The sequence below is a fragment of the Triticum urartu genome, chromosome 6A, assembly GCF_056163025.1.
Source record: "Triticum urartu cultivar PI428250 chromosome 6A, HENAU_Tu73, whole genome shotgun sequence".
Classification (NCBI taxonomy): domain Eukaryota; kingdom Viridiplantae; phylum Streptophyta; class Magnoliopsida; order Poales; family Poaceae; genus Triticum; species Triticum urartu.
Genome location: NC_141878.1, coordinates 468,410,010 through 468,422,488, shown reverse-complemented (window position 1 = coordinate 468,422,488; position 12,479 = coordinate 468,410,010). Strand labels below are relative to the sequence as shown.

The 12,479-nt window shown below is 43.7% G+C and overlaps 1 protein-coding gene and 1 non-coding gene across 2 annotated transcripts; one reads left to right on the top strand and one right to left on the bottom strand.

The window, feature by feature from the left end:
- Positions 1–1,544: 1,544 nt before the first annotated feature.
- Positions 1,545–1,625, bottom strand: TRNAL-AAG (transfer RNA leucine (anticodon AAG)). The gene has a single exon. It is a non-coding gene; the product is annotated as a tRNA-Leu (tRNA).
- A 1,823-nt stretch (positions 1,626–3,448) lies between these two features.
- On the top strand, positions 3,449–11,549 carry OTP43 (Pentatricopeptide repeat (PPR) superfamily protein). The gene is made up of 3 exons (XM_048679367.2): positions 3,449–5,160; positions 5,749–5,835; positions 11,059–11,549. Exon 1 carries the CDS (start codon positions 3,506–3,508, stop codon positions 4,997–4,999), a length of 1,494 nt encoding a protein of 497 aa, XP_048535324.1. The 5' UTR covers positions 3,449–3,505; the 3' UTR covers positions 5,000–5,160; positions 5,749–5,835; positions 11,059–11,549.
- Positions 11,550–12,479: the final 930 nt, after the last annotated feature.

Below are 12,479 nucleotides of genomic sequence, written 5' to 3'. Positions count from 1 at the left end.
TCTCCTACACCATGTCCGTCTGCTTCTTAGCGTAATGGACCAGACGACGTGTTCCCTCTTGGCCCACAACACCTTCCTGACGGTGGTATGCTCGAAGATTTCGCCGGGGCGGATGACGGAGCGAAGGCCTCATAGTGCTATCCCAATTATCCAACACCATTGATAACAATTTCTCAAGTGGATGGTTTATGAATCATGTTCCCAGGATTTGTAAATAATTGTCTTGATGAATACATATTCAAATGAATAAAAGGAAGAAGCGAATGTATACCCAACATAAAAGGAAAAGATATTGACGAGAGTAGGTTTATGAATCATGTTACAGATTTTTTGCAAAATATTGCATCGGTGAATTCTTATTCAAGGGAATAAAAAAGAAAGTGAATGCATATCCGAGAGAAAAGAAAAATATGTTTTCACCAGAGTGGGATTTGAACCCTCATAGTGCTATCCCAATTATCCAACACCATTGGTAACAATGTCTTAAGTGGATGGTTTATGAATCATGTTCCCAACATTTGTAAATAATTGCATCGGTGGATTCATATTCAAATGAATAAAAAGAATAAGTGAATGTATATCCGGCAGAAAAGGAAAAGATATTGACCAGAGTAGATTTACGAATCAAGTTCCTGATACTTTGTAAAATACTGCATCGGTGAATTTTCATATTCAAGGGAATAAAAAATACTGCATCAGTGAATTTTCATGTTCAAGGGATTAAAAAAAACAAGTGAATGCATATCCGAGAGACAAGAAAAATATTACGAATCAAGTTCCTGATACTTTGTAAAATACTGCATCAGTGAATTTTCATATTCAAGGGAATAGAAAATACTGCATCGGTAAATTTTCATGTTCAAGGGATTAAAAAAACAAGGTGAATGCATATCCGAGAGAAAAGAAAAATATTATGAACCAAGTTCCTGATACTTTGTAAAATACTGCATCGGTGAATTTTCATATTCAAGGGAATAAAAAGAATAAGTGAATGTATATCCGGCAGAAAAGGAAAAGATATTGACCAGAGTAGATTTACGAATCAAGTTCCTGATACTTTGTAAAATACTGCATCGGTGAATTTTCATATTCAAGGGAATAAAAAATACTGCATCAGTGAATTTTCATGTTCAAGGGATTAAAAAAAACAAGTGAATGCATATCCGAGAGAAAAGAAAAATATTACGAATCAAGTTCCTGATACTTTGTAAAATACTGCATCGGTGAATTTTCATATTCAAGGGAATAAAAAATACTGCATCGGTAAATTTTCATGTTCAAGGGATTAAAAAAAACAAGGTGAATGCATATCCGAGAGAAAAGAAAAATATTACGAATCAAGTTCCTGATACTTTGTAAAATACTGCATCGGTGAATTTTCATATTCAAGGGAATAAAAATTACTGCATCGGTGAATTTTCATGTTCAAGGGATTAAAAAAAACAAGTGAATGCATATCCGAGAGAAAAGAAAAATATGTTTTGACCAGAGTGGGATTTGAACCACAAGTGAATGCATATCCGAGAGAAAAGAAAAATATGTTTTGACCAGAGTGGGATTTGAACCCACGCCCTTTCGGACCAGAGCCTTAATCTGGCGCCTTAGACCAACTCGGCCATCTGATCTTTTTGCTTCAAAATGCGTACTAGGTGCTTCTCTATGAGTAGTTGAACTATTCGAGAGCAAAATAGAAACATAATAATTGACCAGCGTGGGATTTGAACCGACGCCCTTTCGGACCAGAGCCTTAATCTGGCGCCTTAGACCAACTCGGCCATCTGATCAGTTTTATTTAAATTGGACACAAATACTATTTAAACGTTGGAATAATGCGCAGATTCTCCCTTAACTAGCATCTACCTCCGCCTATGCCTCTTCTCGCGATGTTCTATCTTCACCGTATCATTGCTTCCTCTGCTCTTTGTTCCTTTTCTATATCAATAATCGTGCTAGCCCTCGATCTGCCCTTCAGCACTCACCTATTGCTTGTTGTCGGACATCAACATGTACTAAATTTACGACAATTAATTTTGATCCGAGGGAGTATTACTTTTACATAGAGAAATTTTTTTCTTTGATAGCCAAGCATCGGCAACATGCTAGCTTTTGCTACATCGACTAAAAAGAAATTGGTTGCTCCGTAATGGAAAACGCGGGAAATCGATACTACAGACAAACTCCTATGCACAAAGTGCCTATCTTTGGTGCACACGATTCATTCTTCAACGACTGATGGTTCCACCATTGGTGCAGTAGTTTCTGCTATTAAAATTGCAGCTAGTGCCTTTAATTCGGTGATCTTCAAACACATCCATTGTTGAGGAGGCAGTAACTGAACTTAGGTACAGATAAACCCGTCTTAAAAAATGCATTTTAAACGTGTTTTAGAATGTCATAAATCACTAAACAAAATTTTACACATACATCTTTGTAGAATATGTGTGGGGCAAGAGTTTTTGTGAATAAATGTCTTTTTATTTTGCCTCTGCAAAAAAGACAAACATCAATGCTTCTAAATAGCATTTCATGACACATTTTTTAAAATCTTTTTTGCACATGCCAAAAGAAAGTTATTTTTCGGCGAAACTTCTTGAGCACACATAGAACACAGAGATGCGCGCATGCAACTTTTTTCAGTGTTTTTTTTAATATTTAGAAATGTGTTTTCCGAAGCGGGTTCACATGTACCTGCATTCATACATATATGTTCCATCCATTGTCATTTGAATATTGTTGCTCATTTGTTAGCTAGAGTTTGTATATATACATGCTTTCTATTCTTTTGTCCTGGATTGCATACGGGAAACTCTCGCTAAGGTTGTTGAGCAATCAATGGTTGGGCGGCGCTGCCGGCTGGCTGGTTCGTCTTCTATTAAGGACGAGAGTGCTGGGGCTGGCATGATCCTCCGTGATGGACATGGTGCTATTATTTTCTCTTCCTGCCGTGATCTACGACATTGTGCATCCCCGCTGGAATCAGAACTAGCTGCTTGTTTGGAGGGCATCTTCCTTGCTTTCCAGTGGTCTGTGTTGTCAATTGTAATTCAAACAGATCGCCTTGACGTGATCAAGGAAGGAGTAGATGACCTCAGAGCATATGATGATGGTTAGAGAGATTATTGCTCTTCTTCAGGATCGTGGTGAATTCTTAATCAAGCATGTTAAAAGAAAACAAAATGTTGTTAGTCATTTTTTAGCAAACTTTGGTCGAATTAAGAAGCGCACTGCGGTGTGGCTTCGATCAGGTCCGGACGGGTCCGGAAACTATGTAATGCAGACTTGGATGTTGCTTGATGAGTGAATTCTCCTTTTCCTCGCATATAAATAAATAAATAAATAAATAAAGCTGAGGTTCTCTCGCTGTAAAAATGGGAAAAACTCCCGTGCTACGAGAAAAGTATAACACGAACTCGTATGGAGAGTGACTGAAATCTGAATACTCCTTCGTCTTTGTGTAACTGATCCTCTCTCTCCGGCTCACACCCCCGCGCCCGAAGTTCCCCCAATGCCGCCGCCGCCGCCGCCGCCGACCTCGCTCTCGCCATCCTCCCCCACGCCTTCAACCGCACCACCCCCATCCCCGCGCCAGATCGCCGCCCTCGTGCTTAACCACCCGTCGTCCAACCTCACCACCGCATCGGCCCGCTCCCTCTCGGCGTCCCTCCTCGCCGTCGCCCCGGCCCTCCCGACGCCCGTGGCCAACCGCGTCCTCAAGCTCCTCTGGCACCACGCGCCGCGCGCGCTCCTCTTCTTCCACTCGCTCCTCCACCTCCCCACCCGCGCGCACGCCGTCTCCCCCTGCACCATCGACCTCGCGCTCGACCTCTCCGCGCGCCTCCGCCACCCACGCCAGCTCACCAACTCCATCCTCGCGCTCTTCCCGCGCCTCCGCATGCCCTTCACCCCGCGCACTTTCCCCATCCTCTTCGAGCGCTTCGCCGCGTCGCAGCGCCGGCCCGACATCGCCGTCCGCCTCTTCCTCTCGCTCCACCGCTCCCAGCGCGTCGTGCAGGACCTCCCCCTCTTCAACTCCCTCCTCGACGCGCTCGGGAAGTCGCGCCATGCCAGCAAGGCCGCCTCCCTCGTCCGCGCTCTCGAGCGGCGCTTCCCCCCGGACGTTGTCACGTACAACACCCTCGCCGACGGATGGTGCCGCGTCAAGGACACATCCCGCGCGCTTGACTTGCTGCGGCAGATGGCCGAGTCCGGCATCACGCCCACGAAGACAACCTATAATATCATCCTCAAAGGCTTCTTCCGTGCTGGGCAGATACAGCACGCGTGGAACTTCTTCCTCCAAATGAAGAAGAGGGGGGCCAAGGACGAGAGATGTAAGCCGGACATCGTATCGTACACTACCATCATTCATGGGCTGGGTGTTGCTGGGCAGCTAGACAAAGCTCGCAAACTGTTCGATGAAATGTCTAAAGAAGGTTGCACGCCGTCTGTGGCAACTTACAATGCGCTTATCCAGGTGATATGTAAGAAGGGAAATGTGGAGGATGCAGTCACAGTGTTTGATGATATGGTTCGACAGGATTACGTGCCAAATGTGGTCACCTATACCGTCTTGATTCGAGGTCTCTGCCATGCTGGGAAAATTGACCGGGCTATGAAGCTCATGGAGAGAATGAAAGATGAAGGCTGTGAGCCAGTCGTTCAGACATACAATGTTCTAATAAGATATTCATTTGAGGAAGGGGAGATCGAGAAGGCCTTGTGTTTGTTTGAGAGGATGAGTAAAGGAGAGGACTGCCTGCCTAACCAAGATACATACAATATCATAATAAGTGCAATGTTTGTGCGCAAGAGGGCTGAGGACATGGCAACGGCGGCGAGGATGGTGATGGAGATGGTGGAGAGAGGCTACTTGCCAAGAAGGTTCATGCTCAACCGCGTTCTGAATGGGTTGATGTTGACAGGGAATCAGCAAATTTCTAGAGATCTGTTGAGAATGCAAGAGAAATATAGACGCCTGCGACGAGAAATAAGATTGTGATTGCCATTTGAGTTCTACAATGGCATAAGGATACAATGTTTTGCGCATCTTGAGGCTTGGGTACAGAAGTATGGTGCAACCCTCGTGCCTGGCAGTTCATACTTGATACTCCTGTTGTGGTGTTATGATCAGTCTGATGTTTCAGGGACACTTGATTATTGGTATGTGTTCTGAACATGTCCATGGAGTTTTCTCTGTTGCCTGTGCATATCTGATTAGCAATTTAAGTATTTTTGTTTTGAGCTTGTGTTTTAGCTCTTTTGTTAACTGCATGTTCTATTTGTAATTGCGAAGGGTCAAACTGCAAAGGTATGCCGATCATTATCCATTGTCTTGTTGTAATGTGGTATATAGTTACTAGGATCTGTAGTACTAGGATGCTGCAAGTGTTTCTCTAGAAGTAAGGTAAGGTCTGCTCATGCTTTACACTACTAATCAATGATACTCTTAGATGCCAAAGACATCACGAAGCTATGAGACTCTTAGTCACCAGATTATGCATGAAGGGAGACTGCATTAATTGCCCAAATACTTGCAACAAGAAACAAAGCTAGCGGTGGCTTTTAGTTGTATTGTGTCATAGGCAAGTTTTGAGTTGTGCTTGAAATTTCTCATTGTTAAAAAGAGTTTGTGGTATGCTGTGTGGAATCTGTACTGTTGTTTTTTGGTAAATGTTATGGGTTGAATATGGATGGCGCAAACACAAATAATAAATAAAATATTTATTTTGTTTTATTTCTTCTTTACAGGTTTTGCAGGTGCTGGATATCTAGCAAAGCAGTGTTGTCTTTATTGACCTGACTGTGTGAGCGAACATACTGCCAGACGCCAAGAAGGTAGGTTCTCTGTTGTTCAAGATAAACATACTTATTTTGGTGTTTTCTCCATAGTTTTAGTGTCGGGCTTTCACATATATGTGTGCTGATTCATTCTAGCTGTTGCGAGCAATAAATTCCTTTCTGAAACTAGTTTGATGGCTAGTCTCATGTAGTTGTGTGTACTACTATTCTGTCTGTAAGAAGTGACAAGCAGCATTGATTTGTGACTCTTATCGTATTCTTTAGATTAAGTCAGAAGCAAACATATCATGGGCAGATAAACGTTGATGTTCGTATCAACTATCAAGAGAGGGTACATGACCTTTAGTCTGTCCTCCAACATAACATTTCCACATGAGTGCAATGCCTGCAATATACACAAGCCTTATAAAAGATGGCATACATTCATTTTCTGGTTTACTAGCAGTATCGGGAGATTTGATACACGGAATTTATGGAAAGAATATACTGAAATCTTCTTTGTTTCCTTCCGATGGGTGATCTTAGCTTACCACCAATGTATTTAGCAGGAGTCCATGAACTCTTGTTTGCCATTCTTCTCTCGCGCCCATTGGTAGCTTGGTACACATTTTCTATTAAATTCTCTTTCCTGCCTTTTTGTGCATCCAAAACCTTCGCATCCAGACATTGTGAGAAACCTACAATGCAAAGACTCTTAGACCCTTGCATGACGAGTAGATTGAACTATGCATGTGTTAAAAGAACTAGCGAGCGACTCAGGCTCACCTGCTTTTAGCTCGGATCATGAAAGTAGAGAGCCAGAGCTGAGCAACCTTTTCAACTCTGTACGTTAAAGAGCCAAGTTCAAGCAGCTTTCGAATTTTCATTAGCTTGCGAAGGGTCAATTTATATTAGAAAAATACCAGTCCGCAACTAATATTTTGACAGTTGACAGCCTAATAACTACGCAAGGCTTTGTTGGACCATGTCCATGCCAAAAGGCCGTACCTGACTTATGTGCATATTTATTTGACTCTGGAATTTGTACAAGGTTGGTCTACAAATTGTTGGCCATGGGTTGTCTGATAATTTCCAGTGGTTTTGCTGGTTCTTAGCCGCATGAGGTTTTCTTATATCTAAGTCGATTTCTGAAAAGTACAATTTCTGTTTAGTGCAAAGTGCAACTTGCACTTTTTTAGAGAAGATTTTTGAATAAAAGTGCAATTAATATTATTTCTGAACTGAAGCTATACTTTTCATAACCGACTTACACGTAAGAGTCTCAGTTTACTTATTTATAAATGGATCAGAGCATCTCTAGCAAATCCTGTAAAACGCGGTACCGCAAATTTCGTTTAAGGGATCCTGTAAAATGACTTTGCAGTACCACAGAAGACACGACAGAGCAGATCCTGTATAATTTAAACTTAGACTTCGCACCACCATAGTTCACCGGAGTTCATCACACATTCAAACACACGAACTTAAAAACATACTCCCTTCCTCCCAAAATAAGTGTCAACCTTAGTACAACTTTGTATTAAAGTTAGTACAAAGTCAAGACACTTATTTTGGGACGGAGGGAGTAGATAAACCTAATCTAAACTACTCTAGGGCTTGACATTGAGATAGTACTTGGCCGCGGAGTTGGAGAGAGTACACCAGCTGGTACTCCTCTTTGGCAGCCTCGAGCCGCGCGGCGGCACCTTCTTCCAGCCACGACCGCCTCCTTCCCTTCGCCTCGAGGAGCTCCAGCTCCGCCTCACGGAAACGCTTGGTGATCGGCCAAAGGATGTCCCTGATCTCGTCGAACTTCCTCCACGCCCTCCGGCCGCTGCTGCGGGAGAGGGCGTTGCGCCCCCTTGCCTGCTTAGGGTGTGTTTGGTTCAGGAACGAAGTGGAACGGAATGTAATGGTTCCATTCTACTAGAATGGGTCCGTTCCGTCCTTGTGTTTTGTAAGAGCAATTTTAAGGAATGGAATGGTTACATTTTGGTGTTTGGTTTGAGAGATAGAATGGAATGAAATTATTTGTCACAACTCATTATATTGACTCATACTGAATTAGATTTTGATAGAAAACGAAACTGAACTAGAGATACATCAAATTGTTGGAACAGAGATACATCAAATTGTCGGATTTTTTTTCTTCTAAACTGAACTAGAAATTGGTAGAAAACTAAACTGAACTAGATCTTGATAGAAACTAAACTAAATTAGATCTTGATAGAAGGCCATAGGCACGCACGGCGACGTTAGCCGCGCATTGCAGCCGGTTCACGAACATGTGGAGGTTTGTCTCTACGCTACCTGCAGTGTAGAAGATACAGAGAAAGTTCAGAGAAAAAACCAGTGTTAAAATTCAGAAAGGAAGCACACACACACAACACATCGGCTTCTGCATGCACGCACATCCCACTAGTAGACGCGCTGGAGCCCACGACAGCCGCCGCCGCCGCATGTCAGCTTGCCGCGGACACCCTGGATTCACCTCCGCAAGCAAGAACATACACTGGAGAGGTGGGGAGGATCGCAACTTGAGGAGAAACATCAGGAACTCCAACTCTGCCGGTTGCCTCCGTCGGTAGTCCGCGCTAGCAGCCGTTTGCCCGCCGCCCCGCTGATATCCTACCGCGGATGTGGGAGAGACGAGATGCAGTGCCGAGAGGAAGAGAATGGCGATGGAGAGGCGGCGCCGAGAGGAAGAGACGACGCCGAGAGGGAGAGAGCGACGAGGGAGAGGCGAGGCGCCGCAGATGGAGGTCGGAGTTGGAGGCGAGTGGGTTGGGAAGGTGAGGGCGAAGACGGGGACGAGGTAATTCCTTCGATTCGGCGGTACGAGCGCATTCCGCATATTGGACGAATATGCCGTTCCTGGGAACGGGTGGGTTCCTATTCTATTTCTCTACCAAACGCGAGAACGAGTTCCAGGAACAGAACGGACCCGTGCCGTTCCACCTGATGATCGGTACCAAACACACCCTTAGAGCGCCATTCCTCGACCCGGGGGGGGGGGGGGGATGGAGCTGCCGGCCTCATTGTTGTGGCGGGCCCGCTTGTGCGGCGGTGAGCCGCCACGGCCACCACGCCCGCGAACTCCGCTCGACATGGATCTACTCGAAAATGGCCTCTGTGCGCTAGAAATGGTCGCTTTATTTACCGGATCTGCTCGGGCCAAAATTTTACCTTTTCCTGTAAATCAGCCGGAATTATAAGGGCCGGCGAGCTTATACAAGATCTGCTAGAGATGCTCTCAAATCTCTAGAATGTATGCTGTACCACAAATAGTATTCATACTCATTGGGTACAACTAGGACATCTTTGCTGCCTACATCGATTCCTTAACCAAGCTTGGGATACATCTAAGGCATGCATAGTTGTCTGCACCGATTCCCCACCCTGGTCGGCTTAGGCCCTTTAGGTTGTCTGCATCAAATTGTCTCTGATCACCTCTTTTCGTGGGTGGTGATTCTACCTATGAAGTGATACTCCAATTTATCCAAGTCTCTAGCTCCACTTTCTCAAGAAAATCAACAGAAAGCCTAAATTGTCTTATCATATGGCATCACGGTATCACAAATTGAACTAAGCTATACATGTAACTGTTAAGCTTCATGCACTAGCCAACGCAACCAAAAGTTTGAATTGATGGAAAGGGCTAGGCATACCACATATACATTTCAATACCCCCTCTCACGTGTGACGCGGAAAGCCAACACGTGGATAGACTCAGAGGTATGGCTCAAGAGACCTATACGTAGACACAAAGGGGGCAACATCAAGTTTTAGATAAATTGCGAAAGCCAGGACTTGAACTCGAGACCTTAACTCTGATACATTGGAACAGAAAAATATACTACCTTCGTTCACTTTTCTAAGTCGTTTCAGACAACTCAAAATAGGCTATTTTGCACATTGTCTGAAATGTCTTCAAGGTCTTATAAAAGTGAACAGAGGGAGTACTAAACTTCCCTTCACTCACCAATTGTCCAGAGCTTGCACAATATTCATCCAATACCTGTCTCAACAAGGTTGCTTTATTCATATCTGCTTTCATAAGGACTAAGGAATCAACAGAGAATAATACATGAGAGACTAATGGTGCATTTCTGCACACCCGAACACCTTCAATGCCACAAACCTCCTCTTTACGAGCCAAAGCACTAGATAAACCCTTTGCACACACAAGAAATAAATATGGTGATAAGGGGTCCCCTTGTCGGAGCCCCCTTAGGGTTAAATCCTTCTGTTTCTCGATCATTATACTTCACTTTGTATTTTACAGAAGTAACACCAGTCATTGAAAGCTCCACAAACCCAGTTTGGAAACCCAATTTTTCCATCATCCTCTCCAAGAATTTCCATTCCACGGTCAGCTTTATGCACATCAAGCTTTACAACACAATACCCCTCTTTGCCTTTCCTTTTATTTTTATTGTATGAATGCATTCATAGGCTAATAAGATACTATCCGTAATAAGTCGGCTTGGAACAAAAGCACCTTCAACCGGTGCAATAATTTTATCAAGGCAAAGTTTAAGACGGGAAGCTACCATTTTAGATCACCTTATACAACACATTGCAAAGACTTATTCGCATGTATTGGGTAATTCTTCTGGGTTCTCCACCTTTGGAAAAGGACGATGACCATGTTATTCCATCCTTCTGGAATAGCTTTGTTATTGATAGCATTCAGAACTTCAGAAATTAGAACATCACCCAAGATCAAGTCAACATTTCTTAAAGAAGATAGCATGTAACCCGTCCATACCCGGAGCTTCCATATCACCAATGGAGAAAGGTTTCTTCTTTACCTCTCCTGGAGTATATGGTTTCACTAAGCTTTGTTCATTTGTACCGTCATCCTCGGCTTAACCTTTTCAATCAAACTTGGGCCCGGTTCATCTATCTCTGTAGAGAAAATACCTGCAAAACAATCATTTTTTTCGCGCACGGTTGCCGTCACATCCCTTCCTGCAAAATAATCATATACGAGGGGATTTAGACATGTAGTACCCTCCCACCATACGACTTGATCATCTTGTAACTTGTTTATACGGTTTTTTAGCCTACGAGCTGAGGCAAACTTTTGGAAATATGTCGTATTCTTGTCAATTTATCCGGCTTCTTTGGGCCCAATGAATCTCCTCTATCTACAGCAATTGTTCCAGCCCATCCGCAAGTTCTCTCTGCCTAGTAACATTTTCCTGAGATAGCACATCTCTAACACTTGCTCTAGTTCTCTATGCACTTTCTTAATTTTCTTTTATGATTTTTCAGAACCTTCTTGTCCCACCGATGGAGTTGTTCATGAACACATGCTAGTCTGCCAGCCAGCCCAGTGTTCTGAACATCCGGCCGTGAGGACTGCCAAGTTTCTTCGACCACGTCTCGGAATATCTGCTCCCTTAGCCAGTGTGTCTCAAACTGGAGAACCGACTTGCCCAACGATTCCTGGGCCACTTCCTCATGCAAGCACATAAGTATTGGTCTATGATCCGATTTGTTATAAAGTGTTCCAGAATAGCGCTAGAGAACATCAGATTCCATCCATCATTTATCAGAACTCGATCTAATCTCTCTTTGATCAAAGCTCTATGCCATCTAAATTTGTCCCCCGATAAAACCATGGTCAGATAAGTTGCTGTCTTCTCTGAAAGCCATCGACGACACACCATTCAAGGTGTCAACAAGTATTATGGTGTGTATTCACAAATGAACCGACGGCCAAGTGACATGGCACTCCAAGAGCTCATAAGTTTTGCTTAGTATTGCTCTATTTGTTGGTCAAATGATTATTTTGCTCTGTTATGCAACCTGTTGATCATGTCAATGTATTCCTTTGCTAGTTCGGTCGGGTGTTCACGTCGTACCACAATAAAGAGGGCAAGTGCAAGTTGAATGGGCAAAGCAAGTGGAGCCACACTGCTAATTCCATCAAACCGCTGACGGTGGAGGGGATGAAGTTGATTAGTTGGACAAGGAAGACCACGAAGAAGCTAGAAGAGGCGGCGTCCAAGATGATGGACAAGTTCAAGGACATCATGGCGAAGGAGGAGGCATATCTCAAATGCAACGAGCTTAAGAAGAGGAAAAAAGGTGGAGAGAATTACGCAATCATGGAAATACTAAAGAAGAAGATGGAGCTTGAGGAGAGGAAGCTTGCGGTCAAACAAACATGCGAGGACCAAAATTTCTTGTACGTGAAAGCCGGCAACTTGGATCCTGATGTGGTGTAGTTTGTTCATGAATCGTGTGGTGGCATCTACGCACACTATGCACAAAAGGGAGGTGGAAAAGAGGCCGGAAATTGAGTCATTCGCTTTTGCTAGTGGTTCGATGGTTGTACAATTTTTTTTGAAGATATGATGTTTTCACTATTAGTTGCATTTGTTTTTAATTATTTAAATGTATCATTGAATTTGACAAAGAGATGAGGCCGGGCAAATGGAGAAAATTGTGAGGGATATCATTGAATGATGTCCGTCCGATCGGATGTTCGTAGAGAGAACATTTGGTGACGTATATTTCATGAAGGCCATTGAAGATGCCCTAGGAGCCAAATATTGGAAGTAGCCTACGGGGCTCATTTGGAACAATAGGTAGTGAGGGCATACACTGCCGTCCATCGAAACGAATACCTTGGACAGCTTATAAGGTGGCGGCCATCCAACTCTATACATCGCCGTGCGAGGAAACAC